The sequence below is a fragment of the Panulirus ornatus genome, chromosome 2 (assembly GCF_036320965.1).
Source record: "Panulirus ornatus isolate Po-2019 chromosome 2, ASM3632096v1, whole genome shotgun sequence".
Classification (NCBI taxonomy): Eukaryota; Metazoa; Arthropoda; class Malacostraca; order Decapoda; family Palinuridae; genus Panulirus; species Panulirus ornatus.
Window position 1 is genome coordinate 20,887,489 of NC_092225.1, and position 26,643 is coordinate 20,914,131.

Genomic DNA, 26,643 nt, shown 5'->3' on the forward strand with positions numbered 1-26,643 from the left:
TTTAGCAGCAGAAGCAAAAGCAGTTGAAGCTGCATTACCCCTGTCACCAGGAATTTCAGCGTGAGAATTAGAATGACCTGAGACCCTGTAATACCAGTAACATGAGTAACGCCAGCGTTAGCGGTGAAATGAACAGCAGCAGCAGCAGCAGCAGTAGCCGTAAAAGCAGCAATAAAAGCAGTGAAACATGAGTACTGCTAGGTTAGTATGAGCAGTAACTGCTACGTTAGCTTTCGTAGTAACAGTACTGCCATCCATAGAGGCTGGGTAATACCATCGTCTGTCGAGAGGAAACGGCACAGGAGAACGGCGCTAGAAGTCACAGCCGAAGCATCACGGAGCAGTGAGGAGAAGCAACTGTAGACGTCGCAGCAGGAGGCGAGATGACATCACGGGCTTGACGACGGGGATGGCTTGCCTCCCAGCGGCACTCATCTCCGCCACGGGAAAACATCCTCACTCTTAAGACACTGACGTACGTATGACGGTTCTGGCGATGTGTTAACATGTGGGGGAACCTCGGGTGTGTGGGGTAGGTCACCGGACAGGAGACAGAGAGAGATTCACTGCCATCAGAAGGACGTGTTGGTTCACAGGCACACCTTCCAGCACAGCCCGATAAAACAGTATTTGAATGGCGTAATTTCATGCTGGCGGCGGAGTCAGCTCAGCCGTGTGGTGAGATTAGGGTCTCTCTCTCTCTCTCTCTCTCTCTCTCTCTCTCTCTCTCTCTCTCTCTCTCTCTCTCTCTCTCTCTCTCTCTCTCGACCCCTCCTTTGTGAGGTATATATAATTAGGGAGTCAATACATGGGGACCAGTGGTAGGGGACCGAGCAAGGGGGAGGAAGGAATGGAGAGAAAAGAAACGTAGTTCAATAGAGGCCAAAAGGATGTGGGAAGCTTTCCATGGGGAATATGTCGAAGGTACGTCAACCAAAAGGAACATTGAATGCTATAAGAGGGCAAAGGACGGGTACACCAGAGTAAACAAGGGAATATGGAAGGAATGTGAGGGGGGAAAATATTGAGATTGTGACCATAGCAAAGGGAAATTCTAAGGAAGTCCTTAGAATTTATCAAGAACAAAATGATTGTAAAAGAACGTGAGACAAGCCTGCCTGGAGGGTGAAGAGTTATTGTTAGACAAGGAATTGTTTGATGAGCTCAATGCTGAAGCCCAGAGTGTATTCACAGTCGACAACGCAGCCCCTGCCAAACTGGATGGAGTGGAGGAGACAGCATGGAAAGCATTAAGATTACAAGAAGAATCTTCGTACAATGCACATGGCTATGATGGCGTAATGCAAAGGTGTGCAGAAACATTATACAGGCCTCTTGATGTGTATAAGTATTTCTTAAAGAGGGATCCATGTTGTCGGAGTAGAGGGAAAAAAATTAGATCGTGCTTACTTATGATGAAGGTGGTAGAGAAAATATGCTAAATGAGAGGTTTGTGTCAGTGAAAAGTACTGTCCTGAAAACGTGATCAGGAAGTAAACATGAGTATTCGTAAAGGTAAGACAACATGTACAAGAAGCATCATAGGAACAAAAGAATAAACATCTAGTGTTACAAATCCTCTTGGAATACTATGATATAGAGCAGTAGCCTGGGCAATAGATACGGTTGGATGAAATGTGGGTTTTTAGTCTGTCAGAAAGCATTTGATACCATTCCTCAAAGGAGACTCTGTTTATGAGTGCTATGAGAAGCACTCAGGGTTACAACGTCGTAGAAAAATACGTACAAAGGGTCTAGTATTGATCCGATACATGCTTGATAATATTCTTTCAATTACATCTTAAGTAATCTAGACAGAGCAGAGTGTTGACCTGCCACTCAGTTTGTCGGCAAAACATTAATTAGAAGGAATGGAAAGAAGCACGTATTGGTCAGGGTTGTAACTACTCTCAAGTATTTGTATGAGATGTACAAAAAAAATATATATTTCCAGTATCTTTTCGACCCAGAATAAAGTATATACGACCACTTTGGCTGGCTCACTTGTAGAGACATAGGTTTATAAGAAAAGTCCGGCGGATTCAAAGTGAATTAAGTCAGCAGTGTTACAGTGACAGGATAGCAGCGAGAAATTTGCCATCATTATGGGACGGAAGGAGAAGGGGGCCATTAGAACAACCTTCTGGTGTCTAAGATTGTGTAATGTCGATCTGGAGAAGTTCTTCGAGAAGGAAAAGAAATCAAATCACATAGAAGACAAGAAACGAGTCAGATAAGGTATCTATAAATTCCTCTGTCGTTGCAGATTAGTGGATGAGTGAAAAAAGGTAAGTAAAGATAACGTGAAGGCAGAGAGCATTGGGAAAGGAAACTGGGGACAAAGAAAAAGAAAAGATACAGAGCTTGAGTCCCACAAGTGTAAGATTCCGTGGCCGTGCGCACAAGTACGTAATCACACAACCACACGAGAGTATGAGGATGGTGCAGGCATAGGGTGGCTGTTACGTCCGGGTCCCCTGTAGCTGTGGTGACCACTTAATCTTACCAGCGAGTGAGATACGAGCCTTGTATTGCCCCTCTAGACCTCTCGCTGTCTCCATTATTACTCGTCTTATTTTTCTCCACGACGTTAATGATATGACCAGCCGTCAAGGGCCGAGCAGCACGTGATGTGACGCCCTCTGGACATGGCTTGCTTCATCTCTGGCCTTAGGTGAGCCTGTGCTCGGGCAAGTGTAATCCTATAGGATGGTAACTGTGTGTGTGAGGGTTACTGCCATCACATATATCCTGCGCTGTGCAGTGTAACGGTGTGTGTGTGTGTGTGTGTGTGCTTCAGTGGCCAGGCGGTGACTGTGACATAGACCTTTGTGTAGCAGTGAATGTCGGGGTGAACTGCACCTCCCAGCCCTAGGACCCCTACACCAACCCGAGACTTCCCCATACACCAACCATAGACCCAGCTCCAGACCCTTGCTGGCCTCCCTAACGTAAACTCAATTCATAAATAACAGAGCAGTCCCCCCCTCCTTCTCCACCCTACCCCACCCCACGCCATTCCTCAACAGCCCCCCAGACCCCCGTCCCTCGTCTAGTAATCTCGCAGAACAAGTATTGCGTCCCATTACATGTCCCCCTTTATTAGTACATTACTGGACATATATATGTGCGTGTGTGTGTGTGCGCGCGCCCCCACCGTGCTCTCTGTCCTTCTCCTCCTCCCCCTCCTCCTTCTTCCCCATCCTCCCCACCATCCATTCATCCGTCTACCCCGTCCCCCCCCACAACATCCACTACATGCGACACTCTTAAGTCCCCCAGTACAGCTCGCTGTATCATAACCTAGAACTTTTCCTTTTATAACAACACAGCACCTCGCGGCAATCACAACCTCAGGTGACCCCCTAGTAACGCACACCGCAGTACATTTTGCCTACCTCAGCCCTATCACCCCGCACCCGCCAAACCCCAGCATCAGCTTTGTGCCACACCTCAACATCCCCTCTGTGTCGAATTCCAACTTCCCTTGTCTATGAAACCTCAGAACGTTCTGTCTAGCGGAGTGTCAGTAACCCTCGTCTGAAACTCCATAGTACCTTCTGCTACCACATTCATCTCTCCCTGCTTCACCGCTCTGCCCCTCTTTCTAACACCGCTCAAACACCCCGTATGTACAACGCTTCAACATGACCCCTCTTCAGCACTTTTAACATCCTCTACCACGCCTCCAACACATCCTGGCTACCACATGCGTACGCCTCTTCACTACTACATCCGATTGACTGTGTACCACGCTTTATCATCCGCTCTGTACCATACTTCCTACATCCTTCTGTTCAGCACGTCTGAGCATTCGATTTTGCCACAGTGCAACAAATCCTCCCTGTAACACTTTGAGCAGTTCGTGTCCCCTACATCCCTAACATCTGTGCAGGACATCCCCAACATTTGCAGCGTGTGACACAGCCATCATCCTTCCCTCCATATTACACCCGTCACCCTCACCTGTTTCCTAACCCCGTTGCCTACTACCTTTCCAACCTGCTTGACCTCAGGAGCCTCCGTCTACCACGCCACACCACCCCCGTCTACCCCGCTTCGTAGGGGGAAACAATAACAGCGGGGATATAATAACATTAATGGGGGATCATATAATCGTGGAGTGGTAGGGGAAGGCGACGTGCAAGGGGTGTGTGGTGGTGGTGGGGGAGGAGCCAGGCAGGGGGACTGTGACTTAGAGTGAGGGAGGAGGAGGAGGGTGTGTGCAGCGGTTTAATATGATGGGGAGAGGCTAGGGGGATCCTGGCGTGCGATGGGCGTGATGTTTTCGCCTGTCACTCCCGGGCTTTAATAAGACCAGCGGACACTTGATTTATAGCCGTCTGGGCCCAAGAGCCCAGCAAGCCTGAGGTGAGACTCCGGCCTGATGCCCCTGGACGCACACGCACATCAGCTCCAGATCCCATCTTTACGTGTGCTAAACGTGGGAAAATATAAAGGATCGGATATGCTTAAAACCACAGGGTGAGGTTGATGATGATGTGGTTCATGAATTTGCCTACATGATTTAATGAAGACAGGAAGACAAGGTAGAATTGTAGATTCAGAGAGGAAATGTAATCATGGATGGAACGCTGAATTAAACCAGTTTCGTCGTGAACATGAATTGAGAACTGAAATTCAATAGAATTATAGAACACTGTTATGGAATGTTCTGTGAGATCTGTGTAGACGGGTTTAGTCCTTGGTTACCTTTGACACTGATAAGAGAGGGGCGGGGGGAGGTTCGATAAGAGATACATGCTTTAAAAGAAATCAAGAATCAAAAGAACATAGGAAAGTACCAGGAGGAAGATACAGGTGGCACAAGAGCCAGCCAGTAATTAGAAGATATGAAAGAGCAAGAAATTATCCCCAGGATTTATCAGAAGTAAATTGTCGATAAAAGGGGCAACTATAGTCGAGTGAGAAACTGAATGACAATTCTGTGGTTGAGTAAGCTCCTTTTTAGACAAGAAAGTGATGATGGTCGGATCGTGTGTTCGTGGAGGATTGTGAAGAAGGTGAATTTTTTTAGACAGTCATAATGGGGACTTTACCGTGGATCGAAAGTCATCGTCAGAGAAACGAACATAGCTTGTGTGTCTCAGAGGAGCTACTTCCAAGTGGGTTAGGGTTACCATCGGCGTGCCGTAGGGCTTTGTTGAGGGCCGTTCCTATTCTTGATCTATGTAAAAAAAAAAAAAAGAAAACTAGCCAAAGGGACGGGACTCATACCAGAATATGTTTATGGATGAATCTTAAGGTCATAAAGTGAAGTAAGGAATGACAAAAATTGCATCGACTTACAAAGGGACATAAAGTTCAGAGATGGTCAGATGCACGAAGTTTAACCCAGGAATATGGAAATATATAGAGACGGAATACAGTGTAAGAAGGCCTCGATATGTGACAGGAAACTATAAATAATGCAACTGCGTATCAGAAAGGGACTTGAAGGTGTACATTGTACGCAACTTCAGGAGAAGAGCTCGGTGGCATATTCTGCTGGTTGATATCAGGATTGATTTTCAGTACAAGAAGGAGAAGATGTTCAGCAGATTATTTGCAGCGGACATCACTGGGACCCAGGTTAGAAGATGCATTATCAATGTTGGTCACGACATTTAGTGGAAATTGATGATCTAATCGAGAACGTGTCGAGGAAATCAATGAAGATGGTGCTTGAAATAAGAGATGAGTTACAGTGTGAGGTTAGTTAGAGGCCCTTAGATTTTCACACCATTGAAGAGCTAAGAATGAGGGAAGACTTCGAACCCAACCTTCAAGTTTCTGAGCCGATAGTAAACATTTCTTTGAACGACGCAAAGACACAGTCACCAGCAGACGTCATCGCATCACGCGAGTTAAGCAAGAAACTTGTTAGAAAGTTCTTCAGTAGTGGAGTTGTGGATAAATGAAATAAGCCAAGTGATGAAATTGTGAATGCAGACGGTGCACAAAAGTTTAAGAAGTCTTATACCTGTAAGGAGTTTTAAAGAGATGGCGCCCCACGATTGTCAACTCCCTTCCCAGACTCTAAATACTTATACTTACAAATAGGTGAGAGAAAAGGTGAGTGATATTCTCTCTCTCTCTCTCTCTCTCTCTCTCTCTCTCTCTCTCTCTCTCTCTCTCTCTCTCTCTCTCTCTCTCTCTGGTTGGCATCAGAAGCCGTCCAGAAGACCTGTTATTCCCCAGTGGTCGGTCGAGGTGGTCGGCACTGCTGTTGTAGCTGACATGCGAGCTTGCGAGTGTAGGTGTGTGTGTGTGTGTGTGTGTGTGTGTGTGTGTGTGTGTGTGTGTGTTGGGGGGAGGAGGTGAAGGCAAGCGCTTCCTCCCCCTTGCCCTGCCCCACGCCCCTTCCCCCGCTACGCCAATATTCTGGCAGACGAAATCCCGAGGGATTACAGAATCCCAGAGGACGAAGCCCTAGTGACCTTACATCCAGGGGTTGCTGAGGCAATCCCAGCGTTACTTACCTTTGGTATCTCTGCCTCGCTTTCTGAATGAACTACCTACATAAACTTACGTGTTCGTTACTTAATTATTTTGTTTATTCTTTATGAATTAATAACCAGAAAATTTCGGGAGGAATAAGCTTATAATACCGTATCTTTTGTTGATCCGCAACTTAATTTAAGTCATGCCCGTTCGGCCGTAGGTTCGTTTGTCCCTCTCTGTATTTCCCGTCTATATTTTTTTCAGTCAGTGACTTGGTCAGTCAGGCAAGAGATGGAGGTCAAGGAAGTTATGCTGGTCTCTTAAGGTGACCGAGAACAAGAGACGATCATCCTCACCTGACACAAATTTTCGAGTTTGGAGATGTAAACCTAGACTTTCAGTCACACATGATGGAATTAGAGTCCATATTTTTCTTTCTGGATTCCTTCGCATCTTGGACTCAGAATGCAAGACTAAGTTAATAGACCAGCGAAAAACTTCTGCCTTAAAGGATACAATCGTTTATCTTGGGTCTTTCTGCGAGTAGCCATGAAACAAGGCGAAGACACCATAGTGATGTTGATGACCGACTCAGCCTGGCCTCTGGATATTCATGGGAGTTTGTCCCCTTCCTGTAGATACTGAACAGAGCATATGTGCACTTTGCCAGCAGAGTGACTCTCCCACACCTTCCAACATTACATACCCGACTGTTGCAAAATTATTGAGGTCAGAGATGAACCACACCGACCATTACAAGATATATGTGCAAACATTTTCATCCATAAGAATGTTCTGTCGCAGATACTTGAACTGTCCAAACTTTGCCTATCGATGATAGTAGTCCAGTCATCATTGTTCACTGTAAAAAAGAATTTACATACCATGTAAATCACTGAATGACTCGCTCAGTGCTACATAATCGTTGTTAACATGTTTCTCACAGGGTAACTTATACTTCAGTCGCATAGGCCCGTTTGGTTACATGGTGGGTGGAGGTAACTAGTCCTAAGGCTGGTGTATATCTCAGGTAAAACAGCGCTACACCTGACACACACACACACACACACACACACACACACACACACACACACATGACCTCAGTGTGAAGCTAGCGATACACTGATAAGATGACGACACATAAGGATATATATATGACTGGGTGACATGACTTTAGGGTAGGTAGAACCAAGTGTTAAGCCCAGGGGTTTATCTCTGTCGTATGTTATGGTATGGGAGGAGCAGCCACCATCCCTCGTCCCTCACACCAAAAGTCCTCTGCCTCCTCAGGTTTGTTATGCCTGCTGCCAAAATGCTAAATATGTTACGTTTTTCCTTAGTTAGTTGGTGGCTGAATGATTCTTGTGTTTGATGTTATCGGAGACGGCACAAGCAACTGAATGCCCTAATCAGTCACCCATTTTGTGGATCAGTCCCGATGGGAAGGATGAACAGCTGGGTTGAGTGTGGACCGACCGCCGTAACCAGTATTCGAACCCATGCCTGCTCGACCCCGGGTCGCCCATGAATGCGACGCTGTCAGGTGGACCTAGAGGAAATAGAGAGCTGCAGGTACCTTAGAATGAAGTAACAGTGGATGGAACCATGTTAGTTCAAACGAGAGAAAGCTTAAGGAGAGTCAGTGTCTGTTAGAGCGAAGGTGGATATGTTTGAAGTGGTCTCTATGATGTTTTATTGGAGTCTTGGATCCTGATAGCATAAGAAAGATGGAGGGTTGGACGTGATGTGGTGTGGCGCGGGTTGTTAATAGTGTGAAGAACGACAGTGTAAGACAGAAGTGTGGTAAGTGAGCGCAGTCTCACTGAGAGCTGATCAGTGTGTGTGTGTTTAAGTAGCGTGGACACATGGAGGGCATGGGCGAAAAAGATAAAAAGACTGATTGAACGGATCTACGTGTCGGAAGTGGAGGGAGCAAGGAGAAGAGGAAGACCAAGAAGTGGATGATGGAAGGACATAGTGGAAGAGGCCTTGGGATATCGGAGCCTGAACATTTAAGGGAGCGAATGGTGTGCAAAGAACAGTGTGGTATATGAGGGGCGACGTGCTTCAGGTGACTAGAACTAAGGCATATGAGCCGGTCAAGGTAAGCCACTGAAGGGTCTGTAGGACATGGTTGTAGATGATAGATCCTGGTTTCAGTACATGACAGCTAGGATGCGAATGTTTGTAAATGACTCCACGTTGTTCCTTTGTCCCTGATGCTACGTCGATAAGGGCGCGAGAATAAATTAGGCATTAAAAGAAAGAAAACGTATATAATGATCGTAGATAAGGCGGAGATAAGAGATTAGTGTGTGTGTGTAGTGTGAGGAGGAGGAGGATGGAGGTGAGGGTGTATGTAACTCACGTGTTATCGGCACAGTGCACAGCGTTGGTCGGTCTCCCGTCGGTCGCCTCACCTCAGTTTACGGCAGGGGACTAAACCTCACCTCTTGGGCGGTCCTCGTGCGTGCGTGCTCGCGCGGGGCAGCCCCATGAGAGAGAGAGAGAGAGAGAGAGAGAGAGAGAGAGAGAGAGAGAGAGAGAGGAGGGAGTTGGTTCTGTAGCATGAGGCAGGAGACAACAGTCATGTGGATCAGGAGGTAACGCAGTTGGTGTAGCTTTTGTGATGGTTAGGTATGCGTAACAACGACTTTTTTTTGGAATGCAGAGTAACCTCTGACGGGTACCCTTCCGTCATGGGTTAGATAGATATGCAAGAACGTTATTATTATCATTATTACACTTGAAATAAAAAAAGAACTGCTGGGGGTACGTGTCTGCCATGGTGTCTTGGGAGGCTCCAGCGCCCTCCACCCCTCATCCCCACCACCACCACCACCACTACGGTCTCCAGGAATAAAACCGGACCGCAGGGACCGGAGGCTGGGCGGTCGTGTGGCAGCAAGATGTGTGGGTGTTGGCGGCCAGGCACGAGGGAGGGAGGGAAGAGCCTCTCCTCTCCTTCCCCCCTCCCATGCCACACCTCTGTCTTGACGTCGCCAGGGGAAAAAGTTTCGGCCGCGAAGTGCCAGACGGGGAGAGTTGTGGTGACGTAGCAGCAGGTGAGGAGACAGACGTAAGACAGTCTGGCGACCTCGAGGCAAACTTGGCCCCCACATGGTCGTGTGTGTGAGTCAAGTTGGTACACACGTAATGTAGGCTGAGGGAAAAAGTTTGTTTCTTTTATGGTGGCCGCCATGAAACTTGCCCCAGCCTGGGGCCATCTCGGGTGAGAGGAAAAGACAGTAAGCGGAGAAGAATGTCGACATTAGTCAGGGGATCCGCTGGTGTTCGTAGACCTAACTCCTGAAAGGTAATAAAGGTGTAGGACGAGGGAAAGACGGATTGAGGAAGGATAGCCTATAACCTTGTTGCTCGAGGGAAGGAGGACGTATGATAATGGTTGATCCTCGAGAGGCTAAACTCCACATAAGTACTATGGGAAGCAGCAACCAGTCGCATGTTCAGCCAGTAGCGGTTGGAACACTCGCAAGCAACTCGCGGGAGCAAGAGCCAGGACGATTCTCGAAGAATAGAGGGAAGAGCATAAGCTTCGCGGCGGCGCACAGAGTGGTACGGTTGAAGGGAGGTGACGCCGGGGGAACTAATGAGACGGAGGGGTTTTGATTTCCCCATTGTTGATCAAGAGATGGACAAAGAACCATCTAGATATGTGAATAGTAATTCAAATAAGAGCGAATAAGATATCTTTCTGTATTATCTCTCTCTCTCTCTCTCTCTCTCTCTCTCTCTCTCTCTCTCTCTCTCTCTCTCTCTCTCTCTCTCTCTCCCATTTTTGCAAGAGCTCACTCTGTGATGTTAGTTAGGATCTTCAGGACAGAGTAGCTGTGTCTTAACATGTTTGTGCTGTTACAGAGTTGAATTTTTGGCGGTCTAGAAATTAAACTTGAAGAGGTTTAGGCAGAAAATGCGTTGTAGTTTTATGTAATCTAACCAGGTTATTGCTATACCATTCCGAGATGTTGCACGGGTGAAGGGTGAGATTGGAAATATGTTCAGTACGAGAAAGAGAATATGTATCAGAGGGAGGAGGAGAAGGAAAGTGAGTTGCAGTGTGTAGAGCGCCATGATCTGCATGAGAGTAAAGAGAATATGACGTTGAAGAGATCACACATATTCCCGTGTAGTAAGGGATAGTGAGGAGGATCTGTTGGTCAGTCAGCCTGACTGGTGAGGAAGGTCCTGCCACCTCCTCCTCCTCCTCCTCCTTGCACCGCCGCCGCCGCCAGCGACGTGAGCACTCGACCGGCCGCCGCCGCTTGCGACTTGAGCACTCGACCGGCCGCAGCCGCTTTCGACATGAGCACTCGACCGGCCGCCGCCGCTTGCGACATGAGCACTCGACCGGCCGTCGCCACCACCGCTTGCGACATGTGCACTCGACCTGCCGCCGCTTCATAACGCTGTATGAGTCATATCTCACAGGAACTTTGCATGCTGATTAGCCTTCGCCCGGATGGGAGGTGTGCTCGTTGTGGCGGCGCTGGTGACCTCTGAAATTGTCCCCGTCTGAGGCATAATGTCTGTCGTCTTTTCCCTGGAAGGTTTTTCTTCATCTTTATACGTTTTTTATGGTGTATTTGCATCTCTACTGAGGATACTAACATGTTATAAGTGTTCAAGTGCTGATGCTAACATGTAATATGTGTTCAAGATGTTTTAACGTTTTTCTAAGTGTATTTTTAAAGGTTATTGTACAGGGTTAAAACACCTTTGTTCTACAGATGTGTTAAACGTGTGTTCTAACACCAGGACTCTTAGGATGTTAACATACTTACCGTAGACCCCGCACCAGCTTTTCATACGTTAATTGTAGGGAAATTAACTTTTAACATTTTCACTTGTCCTCCCGCAGACGCTGCTGGTGGGCAACAGCGACACGTACACGGAGGTGAAGAACAGGTTGGCGCGGCCTCTTTTGGCCTCCAAGATGCGTCTCCACCCCTTCAGCGCCCACCCCAGGGTCGTTTGCCTTCGTCTGGAGCTCTACGGCTGCAACTACACAGGTAACGGAGGTCCACACGCCAGGGAAGGTGAGGGTGTCGGTGGTAGGGTGGGGTCAGAAAGATGGTGGGTGGCGGGTTGGGAAGGTGGGGAAGAAGAATGGGTCTGAAGGAGAGTGTAGGAAAGCAGGATAGAACGGGTGGTCAATGAGTAGGTGGGTTGAGGTGTGGGCGGGCGCGGGGGCTGTGGGGTGGATTGTGGGCGGGGGGCTGTGGGGTGGGTTGTGGGCGGCGGTCTGCCCTTAACTTCTTGCCGCCCGCCGTCGCCGCCGTCACCCCCTGCTGAGCCCCGCCCCGCGCCCACAAATTACCCAAGCCTGTGGTAAGCAGCGCGTCAAGATAGCTCTCCCACCTGATTACTTTCCCGCCGATGAAGGTGTGAGATAGTGAGCCAGACACCCAGATGTGGCTACCACATACTGCGACCAAGCCGCGTCTCCCCGCTCGGCCCCTCTTAGCACGGGAATGCTGGGGCTGTGGCTCACGCCTCACGTTAACCCGAGCGAGAGTCGGAGACGAGACGGATGATCCATGGCGCGCCCGTGTCGCCCGCAGTGCACCGCTGTCACTCGGGAGTGAAGGTGCTAAAGGATGGAAATATCGATGAGAAAATATGAAAAATACATGTATAAAGTTTCCATTTCCCAAGGTGGAATCATCTCAATTATGCAGTAGATAACTAAGTTCCGGGTCAAACTTTCTCATAATGGGGTAGAAGTTAGCCCGATTCTTATACTAGTTCATTTTTCTAGTTGGGGAAATAACTGTACAAAGTTTAATGAGTTTTATGAGTGTCTGATTCAGCGTTGAGTTATGTTGCAGGTGAGAGTGTGGCTCCCTCACGACGCACGGACAAAAGTGATTCCTGAGTGTCTACCATGTTGTAAGACCACACGGAAATGAAATGTTGGATGATAAACTTGGGTAATATTCGGGTGGCCAACCATCAACAGCGCCTCTAGTAAAAACGCTCCTCCATCTTAGAGTCTTATGACTGTGTTCTATATATACGTTGTGGTTGCAAGGAAGACTCGGTCTTTTATCTGTAGACTTGTCTGGCGTTCGTATGTGAACCTGTGTCGTGCCTCCACTACACCTGTCCTCCTCTCTCTTGTTGTATCTTGTCGACTCACTATCTACGAACCCTTAAAACCCTTGAGCACGATAGGATGAACCTTTGGTATGATGGCCTGACGTTTGAACCAACCAAAGGACAAGGTCACGCTGTCTCGCTCAATGGTCGTACCGTCGTGCTGAAGGGACTGCAAGCTGGCGAGAGACTCGGGGTTCGTAGCCACCGTTAGCTCAAGGTAAACCCAGTAGAAGTTAACGTTGTCTTTGCATCATATTGTGTCGTTCATCCTGGGGAAAGTGATCTCCCCCTCCCCGCCACACGCCGGTGGCCACTGGTTACCGCATGATGCGCCCACAAAAGTTGCCCTCTAACTTTTGTTCTGTATCGAGTTAACCGGTGGTTTAGAGCGATGACAATTCAGTACGTGTAACATACATGAGGGACAGGTTTCGTGCTTTGAGATACACACACAAAAAAAAGTCACTTGAGCTGTATTTAAATCTAGTGTAATACCTTCATTGCGGTCGTTTAGAACTTTGCTTAAAACTGTGAAGATAACTGAAACTTGAGGTTCAGTTAACATGTACGAAAGTCTGCGATATTGCGCCAAAGTTGTACAAAAAAAAAGTCGTTAATTAAAGTCGTGAAGTGGAATAGGCTTTGCTGCCTCGTCCACGACTGCTTCAGGAGCAGACGCTGCCGCTGTGTTGGCACCCTACGTCGTCTACGAGACTTTAGCTTCACGGAGCAGGTGCTGCTGTTGTCTGGACTCTCTACCTCGTCTACGAGAGTTTCAGGGGTAGACGCTGCTGTTGTGTAGGCTGAGGATGTGCTGGTGTCGTAATGAGCAACTCGGAGGGACGGGACACTGTGAGGGGAGCTCAGGGGGACAGGACACTGTGAGGGGAGCTCAGGGGGACGGGACACTGTGAGGGGAGCTCAGGGGGACGGGACACTGTGAGGGAAGCTCAGGGGGACGGGACACTGTGAGGGGAGCTCAGGGGTACGGGACACTGTGAGGGGAGCTCAGGGGGACGGGACACTCGGAGGGGAGCTCAGGGATTAGGACACTGGGAGGGGAACTCGGAAGGGCTGTGCATTGGGAGGCAGGTCAGGAGGGAGGGAACTTATGAAGATGAAGTTCCATAGCAGGGGGATCTAAGGAGAGGGGGGGAAAACTGGCAAGATGGGAGCTGGACGAGACACGGGTGTGCTTGGCATACCCAGGTAGAGTAGGAGACGCTGTCTCATGGCTATTATTTTGATGAAGATTTATGTACGCCTATTTTTTTCACGTCTCTGTGTGTGAGTGTGTGTGTGTGTGTGTGTGTGTGTGTAGACCTGGAATGGTGTAGGTATGTGTGTGCGTCTCCAACGCCAGCAGCCCACATCCCATCACTGGTTCCTTTCGTCTCTCAGACGGCCTGCTGAGCTACAGCGTGGGCGGGGGGCCCTACAGGACGTACGTGGGCGCTGGCGTGGGCGACAGCGTCAGCGTGGGCGAGGGGCTGCTGTTCGACGGGCGTGTGGGCGCCCAGGAGGAGGTGGTTGTGACCCACCCTGACACCCAGGAACTCCTGCAGGTCGAGGGTAAGACCCAACGCACGTCACCCGCAGTACCAGTTCCTCCAGAGTGTCTGTGTTCATCTTGAATGACATTGTAGATCACCAAACCTTTAAGCATAGCCTTACTCACTCTCATTTTGTGATTCCTATTGATATGTATTTCACATGTAGGTGAGGCAGGAATAAGAGCTGAGTGGAATGCTGCTCAAGTTCGTTTCAAAGTTGGCATATGTGACCTACTCTGTGTGTGAGTGTGTGTGTGGTAAGTACATACAGTCCTTCTCCTCCCAGTTCACAGTGGTGCAGGACTGCTGGTCTTCCTAAAGAAAAATTATCATGTGTGCTTCTACCGTATGGTGGTCTTCTAGGTAAACACACACACACACACACACACACACACACACACACACACACACACACACTGGCGCCACCTACAACAGCATTGCTGCCACCACTACCACTCCTGTAACCTCCACCACCATTACATTTATTCCCGCTACCAGTATCGTTACTACTACCACAATCACCACCCCCGTTCGCCACCACCACCATCATTATCATTATCACAGGTCACCAACGCTGACCTCATCACCACGTACACCAACATCAGTGTTGCCACCACCACTACCATTCATGTCACCAATACCACCCACAGCCACTTAATGTCCTCCACTTCCCCTTCGCCACTACCACCTTAGCCACAGTCACCATGATCGATCTCTACAAGACCATTAACCTCCCTTCCATGGTTGGTACCTGCAGGGCTGGAGCCTGCACCAGACACGCCCGTCGTCATGATCTTCAACTTCGACGTCATGAGGAGGTTCCGTGCGCTCTACTTCTACCTAAGCACCTCCCAGCCCGGCACCCAGGTGAGCCTCACCCTCACCTGTCACCATATGTTGTCCTGTACCTCACCTCTCATGCCGTCTGGCCTCGTCCTTCTCCCACCCTTTAGTTATCCCCGTTATCTTTATCTCTGCCATTATCTGTGGCTGTATGGATCGTCTGTATATAACACTCAGCCTCTTTTTTTTTTTTTTTAAGTTTTTAGTCGCTCTGTTTATGTCCCATTAGGTTGTCCGACTGCGCAAAAACGTCCTCGGGTTGTTTTTGTTACTGTCTCGTCAGCCGGAGAAGCCCTACGACAGTCAGAAACTTTCGCCATTCGCGCTTTCCTATAAAATTTCCATGGTAGTATACCTCCGTTCATTCTACGCGATGTTTCTTCTCTGCTTTTTTTTTTTTTCCGAACGTCTGTTGGGCCGGAGGGAGTGGTGGATGGATGGAGATGCCCTCTGCTTTGCCATCTTGTCTGTACCACATATAAGATTATAACATCAGGACGCTACTACTTTACTACAGCAGATAACCTTGTTATGGATCATCGGTTCTCCCATGGACACCTCATATCTTCTGGACCTATTTGCATATACACCATGTACCTTCTTGGCCATGCACCAGGTCTTAAGTGATTACAAAGATTAGTTTAAGTACTTGACAGAGACAACGTAGTGCATGACAGTTTTCATGATTAGACGTTTTTTTAAGTATGAATGATTACTATACATTATTTAGTAAACAGTTATGACTGTAATATAATGGATGTCTTAAAACTCTTATCTCAGACTTAATTTCCTACTCAACCTCTCCTTCCTACCATTTTATTATTCAGTCATTTGTCGGTAATTATTTGATACTTTATCCTAATTTTTATTGAGAAGAAATAAAGCTATTTTCATTCGAATATTCTTGAATATTGCAATATATGAATTCTGAATAATTACTGTGTCTAGACATGTTCAACTTGAGCATATTCCCAGTATTCAGACTCGGTGACGCTCTTGTCGCCTGAGGTTTTGTTCATATCACACAGTGAACACCGCGAGGTGACCTGTGTCTGCAGCAGCAACGAGGAAAATTAAGGAGTATTTAACATGACGTGAGCTGGAGGACTCATTTTCGTAAGTGTGTGGCGAAAGTGATATCCATCTGGTGACGTGAGAACATGAAATTATATATGAAAATGAAACTCGGGTGATATCACATAGTACGAAGTTCTCCTCTTCATGCGTAAAATGGAGGTGAGGGTGACCTACTTTTGGTGGGATGCTGACGCGTTTGTCAATACGCATTTCTGTAAGAAGTTACATGACCATACATCACATTGTGATTATGAGCTGAACTTAGTTGTAAAATGTAGTGAAGTTGTGGACGCGGATGTAGATATGAACGTTGAGAATTGTAGAATAGTTTTTCTCTTCTTTGTAGATGTAAAGTAAAGAGTATTAGATAGTATTACTAGGAATATATGAGTAGTAAGAGTGAGGTGTAGAGTGGTGGAAGGTGAGGGCGTATGTGTGTGTGAGGGATGAGTGGCACTGACTGTTCTGAAGACCACAGTGCCTTGGCCTACTGTGTGGACACTGTTGATGGGAGCATTTGACATTTTGCAGGATGTTGCCCAGCAGACGAGCTGCAGCAGGTGAGTTGGTCTGTAGAGAGCAGTCTTGGTGAACTGTGTTGCTGTGGATTGAGAGTGTTGGATGCCATGAAGGCGTTCAGGTCCCCTGGTGGGCAGGGTCATGAGAGAGACTTGGGAGAGGTGCTGAAGAGATCCAGCAGTTCGATGAGTCGTGTGAGGCTAGTATGTGGTGCATGGTACACGAGAACCACGGACAAGGTACAGTCAGTATGAAGCTTAGTATGTGGTGCTCAGTACAAGGGAACCCTGAGCAGGGTACAGTCAGTATAAGGCGAGCAACGGTGCTCGGTACATGTGAATCCTGAGCAGGGTACAGTCAGTATAAGGCGAGCAACGGAGCTCGTTGCATGTGAATCCTGAGCAGGGTACAGTCAGTACGCACATGATCAGCGTCACATTCATGAAGAGAAGGAAACAGTGTAGAGATGAGTTAGTTAGGTGATGTGGACAATAGCTGGCTGGTTATTGAATGTCAGATGTACAGGATTAAATGATGATGGGGGAAACGAAGAATTTTATTGTCATTGTTGCAGAAGAATTGTGGCAGGGGTGAAGGAAATGAATGGCACGGGAGAGCGGGGACAGAATGAGGGCGTCAGGAGGGAAGGTGGAGAGGAACATCAACTGATGGTTCAGGAGGCAGGCGCCCGTGGGATGGGCTTCAGCCAGACAATAGAAACAAAGACTAAAGCTAAAAAAAACGTTTAAGAAAAGTTGAAAAAGTACATATATATATATCGAACTGCCAAGAAAAAAGTACATATATACCGAACTGCCAAACTGACTTAGATAAAGATCATTTGGTTTGGGGTTTAAAGCACAGAGGAAGGGATCGATGAGTACGAATGATAAGACAGATGTGTATCGATACAGTGTGTTAACAAGACCTAGTGACTCGTTTGAAGAGATTGAAGGAACAGTGCCAAGATGAGGAGGAGAACAGGATCTAACGTCGTGTCGCTTATAGAAACATAGCAAGACTCTCATGGTGAAGATGACGGGGTGGTAGAAATGAGCCAACAGAAAAATGTGAATGAATACTACTTTTCGTCTATCAAGACAAATGTGTCAAGAATAGATACAAGAACTCAGAGTTCAGTAGATGTTTATTGAGTTCTGCCAGCTAGGGAAACTATACATGGTTTGTGGTGGCTTAGGAAGCGGAAAGGCTCAGAGTGACAGAGGTACGAGTGTGAGTGACAGAGGTACGAGTGTGAAGTCTTGATACCTGGGTCATGAGTGTGGGTATATGGGCCCGACAGTTACCGTGAAAGGTATAGTTGAGAAGAGATCTGAAAAACAGGTGAGTGAGTATGGACGGTGATGGACTTGTTGATGATAAGTTGGCAAAAAAAAAAAAAGTATGTTTTTAAACAGATAGAAGTAAACTGTGAAATGTTATATACACAGTGGAAGAAAACCATCAGAATAAGCCGGTGTGTTCAGCAGTGAGGGGGTTGTGTGGCAGGACAAAAACAGGAACAAGTGAGGGATTTAGGTTTAAGGCTGCGGTAAACACTCTTGGATTATGTCCCAGGAGAGTTTATTGTAATGGTAGGTGACCTACATAGTATGGCTGGTGCTGTAGGCGGAGGGATAGTGATTGAAGTGGTAAGGTTGGTGTTGTTGTAGATGGAAGGACGGTGCCTGGAGTTGTAAGGTTGTAGATGGAGGAGTAGTACCTGAAGTTGTATGGTTGGTGTTGTAGACGGAGAGGTAGTAACTGGAGTTGTAAGGTTAATGTTGTAGACGGAGGAGTAGTACCTGGAGTTATATGGCTGGTGTTGTAGACGGTGGGGTAGTACGTGGAGTTGTAAGGTTAATGTTGTAGACGGAGGAGTAGTACCTGGAGTGTTGCTGTTGTAGACGTAGTAGTAATCCCAGAAGACAAAAGAAAAACAACGAAGTGGTAGATGAAGTTATTCATGTGTGTATCTGATGCTGTTTTAATGGCAGAAATGGGAGGTGAACAACGAGGTATTGCAAAGCAATTTAGAACAGTTGCCTGTGATTTTTTTCGCGAAAGTTGCCAGAAGTGAGGCAGGAGCCCTGGGAAGGTGGGATTGTTGGAAAACAAAGCGAGTTAGATTGGAAAATATGGTAAGACGGAGGAAGTTTGGAGAGCGTTTAGAATTTCAAATATTTGGGTAGAATATTAAGGCAAGTTGGAGATAGAGAGGATGGTATATCAGAGCAGAGAAGGATGGGCAGTCTGGTGCTATGGTGAGGAGTGGAGAGGCGGTGGGTGTGGTGGAGGGTGACAGAAGGTGTGGAGATGGTGTGTTGTAGCGCGGACTGAGAAGACTTGGATCGAGTCCATCCACAGCAGTCACGGCTTTTCAAGACTCGTGTGGAGCACAGGAGACAGTGTGAGGTAATGCCACACCGAGAGGTGTGGAGAGAGGGGAGCGGTCTATCGGGCGAAGGGGTTGTGTTCACACATGGTAGGTACGAGGAGGACCTGGCATAACAACCTGAGCATAGTGAGGGAGGGAGGGAGGGAGAGATCGTGCGAGGGAGGGAGAGATCGTGCGTGTGGTGAGGGAAACTATCCCGCTGGGTCACGAGAGGGTACCTGGTGGGCGCAAGTGGATGTCATCACCACAAACTATGTCCCCGGTTAAAGAACCAGAGGAAAACGCAGATGTGGACATTAATATTTTACATTTGCCACCATTACTGGTGGTAGACGGGGCTGGATATGGTGGCTTGCCGGCGAGACGGTAGAGTGAACCTTACTGCCTAGGGGCAGGAAGTTGAGAATTGTCTGAACTGAGCCTCACTCTTAGAGTTATCAAATCTCATTATGAACCAAGCTTATCTGGTTGCTAATTACAGTAAGCAATATAATTATATTTTAAAATGAAGGTCATGCATGTTATGAATAATTAGACTATATTATCATATAACATATAACCCCAGGCCTCCTTTTTTATTGGGTTTCTACTGCTTCAAGGCTGCGCTGTAATAATAAGCTGGGAAATTATGGACTACTTTAGAACAAGAGATTTTCCGACGAGATTTGTTGCTCCCTCATGTTAACTGACGATGTTACAGCCTCGCTGAAGGTGACCCGCGCACGCGTCGTAGCCACAAGGAGGCGGAGTCCGGTAACACATTACAGAGTGTGTGTGTGTGTGTGTGTGTGTGTGTGTGTGACAGGAAACTATTTTGATGACACATGTACGATAACTGATGTACTTCTTTACTCCAGCCCAAGATAACCGCATCGGTGATGTTTGGCTCCAACTCGTCCGTGTGGGACGACGTGTCCGTGACCACGACCTGGACTGCGTCTGACCTCTTGCCATCAGGCCCCCAGAACTTGACGTTTGACCTGAAGAAGCGCCCAGGGGCCAGCCTGCAGGTGGAAGTGGAGGTGACGGGGCTGGAAGTCAACATTCTAGAGGTCTACTTCGACTCCAGTGAGTGGTTCTTGACCATTCGTGAGTGTGAGGGGAAGGGAGGCACTGACTTACCCTCTGTGCTGGAGGTGGAGGGTGATTCTGGTGGCTTGCAGGTGACGACGGTAGGGAGAGGAGAGGAATATGTAGCATCGATGGATCTTCTCTTTCAATGAGAGCGACGGTGCGACCCCATGGGTATGATGGACGTGAAAGGATCAGAGAGTTATTCAAGGCTCTCGTCATGGACAGCATTCATTACCAGCCTCACTGCTCAAGAGTCGTTACGTCGTGCTCAAGGGTCGTAACGTCTAATCAAGGGTCGAGCCGTCGTGCTCAAGGGTCGTAACGTCGTGCTCATGGGTCGTATCGTCACGTGCTCAGATAATTCATACGCTACACAGGTGGTGTTCCCGGTGAGGGGTTCGCCGGCGGTCACGCTGGCTGGTGTCTGTCCGCACACACAATACACTGTTGTTTAAGAGAAAGGGTCAGTAAATACACATGATTTAGTGACTGTCGATCATTTCTGTCACTTGCCAGTGCGGGAATGTATCGGTCTTCCGGCCAGAGACTACGGTCTGTGTTTACATCATGCCTAGTTATGGTGTATAGTTACTTTGCTCAGGTGGGAAGGACCCACAGTTGTCTGTGTGATGTGATTTCCAACTTTTTTGTGAGGTAAACCGTGGTACGGTAACACAGCAGGTAAACTGCGGCACGGCTGGACAGGAGGTAAACTGTGGCACGGCAGCACAGCAGGTAAACCGTGGGACGGCAGCACGAGAAGCTTGGTGTGTGTGTGTGTGTGTGTGTGTGTGGGGGGGGGGGGGATGGGTGGTGCTCATAATGTTCAACTTAGAAATCGCGAGACACACAAAACTTTGCGCATTTTTTTTCCTCCCAGGTTTGAATTCTTTTATCGCTTTTATCGCCTCTGTGTTGGGGGAGAAGTGTCAGAATGACCGGAGTCACGTACGATAAACATGTTCAGCCCAGCGAAAACTGAGACAGCCGAACCCTCCCACGATTGCAGGAATTAAGATAGTGGAACCTCACATAACGAGAGCTGAGCGGAACCTCACCCTTGCCATGCAAACATTTAAACCCAGTTGATTCGGGGAAAACACTGAAGCCTCACCCCTCACGAGGCGAAGGCTCTTTAAATACCTCATTTGGATTCCACAACAAAACATTGGAACCCAACTGTGAGCCTGCTGGAGGTGATGGTGAAATGCCATCCTACATACAGTGACATCTCCTCCTCCCACAGCGAAACCTGGCCCTTATAGCCACGCCCAGGTTCTCGAAGACTGGAACCGTCGAGGTCTTACCCTGGCTTGGTGAAAACATGCACTAAGTGAAGTGTCAGCCGCTTCTCATGAAACACAGACCAACAAAACCCAGCTTTGTGAAACTCGAGACTTGAGACACCTTCTTCCAAAAATGAAAACTGCGACTAGAGAACAGAGTAGGGTGACCATACCTTAGTTCTAATATATAACAAGTGAAACCTCGCGTACACTCTGTAAAAAGGAAACCAGAAAAGTTAAAACCCTGCTTATTGGAACCTCGTTAAAACACTGCAGAGCTTAAACCAGGTGAAACCTAACCCAGGTGCAAGCAGGCGAGACTACTGAAACTCTCTTTTTAGCTCAACGAAACAGAGAAGAGGAGCTCCACCTTCACTCTAGAAATTTTAGAATGTGGAACCTCATTCAGACCAACGAGACTCGTGGTAACCCCATCGTCTCTGTAACCAAGTATCCAGCAACGAAAACTGAGATCCCTGGTGCCCACCATCAACCTTTAGTACCAAAGGCCCTTGTTATCCCCCGAAGTTAGAGTTCAGACCCGAACCCACATCCCTCCAAGCACCAGAGAAACCTGACCTTCGTTCACCAGGGAACGAGGCTAGTCTAACCCATTTGTAAGGTAACGAAACTAACATTGCTAAGCCTCTTTTCTCCTCGCTCTGCAAAGACGATTAAAGATGAAGTTTCTGAATATATAGCCCCAGTTATACCCTCTCGGTAAAAACACAAGAAACCTTTACGTGGGGCGGGAAGGTAAAAGCCTAGCTGTGTGCTGCTGGAGGCACCCTCGGTTATGGCCACCAACTCTATTGTTGTTCCCTGGGCCAGCTGCGTGGCCACGGGTCATGCTCTTGTGTGGGCCAGGCCACAGGTAAGGCCAAGAACCACAGGTGTGAGTGCCGGGCTGTGGTTGCAGGGAGTGGCCGGCCACCATTGGCCACTAATGCCCAACTCTCGTGTCTTGTGGAGATTTTCCTCAGCTTTCAGAATACTTCTTTCATGCTATTGTCTGGGTGGCAGTGTTATTATTTTTGTGCTGTAGAGATGTGTCGACCAGTACAGGGGGAGAGAGAGGGAAACAGTTTTCCAGGGAGGAATTTAATGGGCTTTTCTATTCATAGATTTTGTGGATGATTGTAGTGAAGACTGTGTGTAGTTACCGTAGTGAAGACTGTGTGTGTAGTTACCACTGTCCTTCCTACGTTATGCTGTGACTACTCTTCATAGTATGTTTGGTAGCGACGTATGTAGTAATGTTGAGTATGTTGGTATAAAAGTTTGGCGACGGGGGGGGTTTTGGTCAAGGCCGAGCACGACAGTACAACCCTTAGGTTGTGATGGCCTGGCCTGTGGTCTAACACTAGAGAGGGTCAGGTCAGAGGCTGGGTCATCATACTCGAGGGTCGTACCTCTGTGCTTAAGAAGTTAAGGTTCTTGCTTGCTCTGGTGTACAAGCCAGCGGTGGCAGGTAGTGGGGTGTTGGTCAGCTACACCAGGTTCCTGCTGGCCTCAGCCACGGTCATCAAGTAGTTACTAGTGTCGTCCGTAAGATACCCTTCCTATTTTAAAGCCTTTCTTTTTAATGTTTTTAGAATCCATTTGTCTTAAAACGCACCTCCGTCATCGGTAAAGCACAACCGTCTTGTATAGTTTTTGTCGAAGCCTCACTGCCTTAGTATTATCTGGAACGCAACATTGACAGCAGGTGTGGAGGGTTTTTATTATGGTAGATCGGTAGGGAGGGGGAGTTGAACAGAACGGAAGCTCCAGTGTGTTGCAGCTGATGTAGATGCCACTGTTGCGTGTAGACCAACAGAGCCTGATTTACACATCATTTGTGATACAGGTACTTGGTGTAGACGGTCCTGAGGTCGTATGAATGTTGTAGGTAGATGGGGGAGGTAGATGGGGGGGGGGTGCGTGGGACTCCGTGTACATGTGTCCTCAGAGAAACTATCAAGGTCAGTGGTATAGAACTGTATCTCTTCTTGCTGTGTGAGCGGCTCCCTCACGTGCCATCATACATGTGTAGCCAGAAGGTCACCAGGACGATATATTGATGTGCCTCACCGTGCAAGCCTTTACTTCTAACCAGAACCTGGTACCCAGCAAGACAGCGTACGAGATGACCATGAAGGACTGGAGAATAAAGATTGGACGAAGGAGAGCCTGAAGGACAGAGGAATAGGAATAATAGTCGTTTCTGCTATTGTGTCGTTTCAGAGGTTATGTGACAGGTAATCCCCGGGCGCCGCTTTGCCTGCGAAGTCACATGCAGATCACCAGTGGAAGACGAGGGATGAAACCGAGAGAATTTTTATTCCTGGCTTCCAGTGTTCTCCCCCGGAAGTGTTTCCAGGGACGATCACTCGATATGACTCCCCTTCTGAGGATGACGGGACGACCCCCTGCATGTGACTGCGTGGCCTTTGACCTGACCCATGATATCATTGTCGTCGATGGCCAATATTTTTGGGTTGATGAGGCACGTGTCGTCATTTAAGATCTCTTTCCAGTCAGACAGTCATTGATGATAGATTATTTCCAGTCAGATAGTCATTGATAGATTGTTTGCAGTCAGACAATCATTGTTGATAAATTGTTTCCACTTACAGTCATTGATGACGGAAGTGTTCCCACTGATACAGTTATTGATGATGGAACGTTACAGTCATTGATGAGTGGCCATTAGGTGGACGTGGGTTGTGTGATCACCAATCACTGCCACAAGTAGATCAATGTGATCAATAGCCATATTCTAATTGTTGTGTTCCATTGTCGTTTGTTGACCAACTTTGCCACCTGCTACTTGCTGTGTTATTCCTCGTATATATATATGTCCATTGCCATTGTTAACATGTAATCACCATTTCCGTCTGTTAGCTTTCAGTTCCATCTGCTGTCCACCACTTTCGTGTGTTAGCTTTCATTGTCATGTTTCGTTCTCCCATCATTAATTACCAGTAGTGGTCTGTTGGCCACTCCTGTCACCTGACAGCCGCCATTATCATTTATATTTACTCCTGTTGCTGTCATTACCTTGCCTGATCGTCACCCATTCAGCCAACATGATCCATTCTGTCAACCATTCGTCACTGTACCGGAGCCCGTTTGCCTTAAGGTATGTATATATTCTTCATTTCTACGTGTATGATGTAGAGGTTTTCCACATACTACAAGAGCTGTACGACATGTACGACACATATGAAACACAGAGACAGTTCCTGTACATTACGGAGCAGCACGTGTATTGTGCAAGCACCAGTACATGTACAGAACACATGAAGCACATGTAGCGTACCAGTGCAGCACTTGTAGAGTACAGTCTCTGTACATGTACGTTACAAGTGTCGCACATATAGAGGACGTGTATAGTATAGGTTCATAGTACAGTACATGTGTAGTATAGATGCTGATGTGTATACAGGTGTGTGTGGGTGTAGCCTGGGTGACTGGGAGCGGCGGCCGGTGACCACGCCCGAGGAGCACGTGGCAGCCCGCCCACCAGACCCGCCCGCCGACGTCTGGGCCGTCTACACCGCCCACCAGCACCGCACATACGTGGGCGTGGCGGTGGGCTTCAGCGTGGGCGTGGGCGTGCTAGTGATGGTGTGGGCGGGCGTGTGGCTGCGACGCAGACGTGGCAAGACCTCGTCCCCCAGAGTCTTCCGACGCCCACCCCCGGACACCCTGGATATGAAGAGCCTGATGGAGGGCGTGGGTGTGGGCGTGGGCGTGATGGGCACCACCACCCCCACGTATGAGGAGGGGAGCTGCCTCCTGTACGACGACGTGCAGAAGACGCCGTTGGTGACGCCCCCCAGCACGTACCGGCCCAGTACGCCGGAGGCTGGTCCGCTGTACGCCACCCCGACGCTGAGACCATCCTCCACCTTCCCAACCTCGGCGGCCGTGACGTCCATCCCCCGCCCCATCACCCTGGCATCCATACCCCGCCCGCCGCCCATCTTACCCCGCCCACCGCCCATCCCGCCTCCACCTGACAAGTGCGACAGACAGATCCAGGTAAGCCATCGCACACGCCAGTCTCTCTCTCTCTCTCTCTCTCTCTCTCTCTCTCTCTCTCTCTCTCTCTCTCTCTCTCTCTCTCTCTCTCTCACACACACACTCACACACAGTGACTTTCAAGTTCCCCTCCCTGGCCAGGTTTCTGTCTTTTTTGCCTCACCTACAACATAGGCTGCTGGCATTTAACTAAGTCCGCCAACAAACGTACGTGCCTCTCCGTCTCACACGCGTGTGTAACTCACCACACACCTCGTTATTCTTTACCAGCGGTGGTCACTACGCGCCAACCAGTGACTCGTGGCAGTAAAGTAGTCAGGTAAGTGGAGTGCTCTGTACCCTTGTTATGGGTGAGGCGGTATTGAGTAAGAGTGCAGGTGGGGCGGCTAATGATCGACTGTGTTCACGTGTCGTGGTGACGCTGTTCCCATAGTAACGCTCACCTGGACGACACTCCCCTCCCTCCTTCACACCCTCCTCTCTTGTACCACCTGCTACCCTCCCTCCCTCCTCCTCCTCCTCCTCCTCCTCCTCCTCCTCCTCCTCCTCCTCTTCCTCCTCCTCCTCCTCCTCCTCCTCTCTCTCTCTCTCTCTCTCTCTCTCTCTCTCTCTCTCTCTCTCTCTCTCTCTCTCTCTCTCTCTCTCTCTCTCGTATACCACCTGCAGCATATAATGCTATACACTTGTGCCGCTGCAGGACATACTACAAAGACCACGCTATACTTGCATGTAGTTTATTATCCAATAAATATAAGTGATGGTATATGCTGGGAATTAGTTTAGTCTGGCTAGTTTATATGAGTGTGTGTGTGGCGGTGTTGTTGTTGTTGTTGTTGTTGTTGTATAACCGCCCGTGCAAGACGTAGAGGGAAATATTTCTCGCTAATACAAGTGGTTCCGGGTCACGTTTTTTTCCCCCCTCCTCCTCTTTGCGTCCAGGTTGATTTACGGAGAAGTGAACCTGACTTTCTAGCCTGATTGCTCGCAGCAGTTTTCTCCTTTTCCAAATGTCACCATTTTTTTTTTCTTGTATCATAAACATTTGTATTTTGCTCGGAGAAAACACAAGGGGTATCAGGTGTACAGCTAGGGCGAGGTGGGGTCGAAACGTCTGCACGTGAAGGAGGAGGAGGAGGAGGACATATGATGATGATAATGATGAGCCTTCCCCTCACGACCAGAGTGCTCGCCTCGCTCTGGTCGACGTAGTCCGAACCTCCCAACGCCGACCAGAATGCACTTGTTGACGTATTTCCTAACACTGTACTTTGTGGTTATCATGACGCATCAACGTTGGTCC

General features: G+C 48.3%; 1 protein-coding gene across 11 annotated transcripts in view; it reads left to right on the forward strand.

The window, feature by feature from the left end:
* LOC139754027 (discoidin domain-containing receptor tyrosine kinase B-like) overlaps positions 1-26,643 on the forward strand; it is a 466,979-nt gene that overhangs the window by 419,203 nt on the left and 21,133 nt on the right. For all 11 annotated transcript variants that reach the window (XM_071671021.1, XM_071671002.1, XM_071671040.1 and 8 more), the window contains 5 exons: positions 11,324-11,474; positions 13,966-14,136; positions 14,875-14,984; positions 19,812-20,022; positions 24,745-25,343. In XM_071671021.1, coding sequence (XP_071527122.1) covers positions 11,324-11,474; positions 13,966-14,136; positions 14,875-14,984; positions 19,812-20,022; positions 24,745-25,343 — 1,242 coding nt within the window. The remainder of the gene's footprint in view (positions 1-11,323; positions 11,475-13,965; positions 14,137-14,874; positions 14,985-19,811; positions 20,023-24,744; positions 25,344-26,643) is intronic.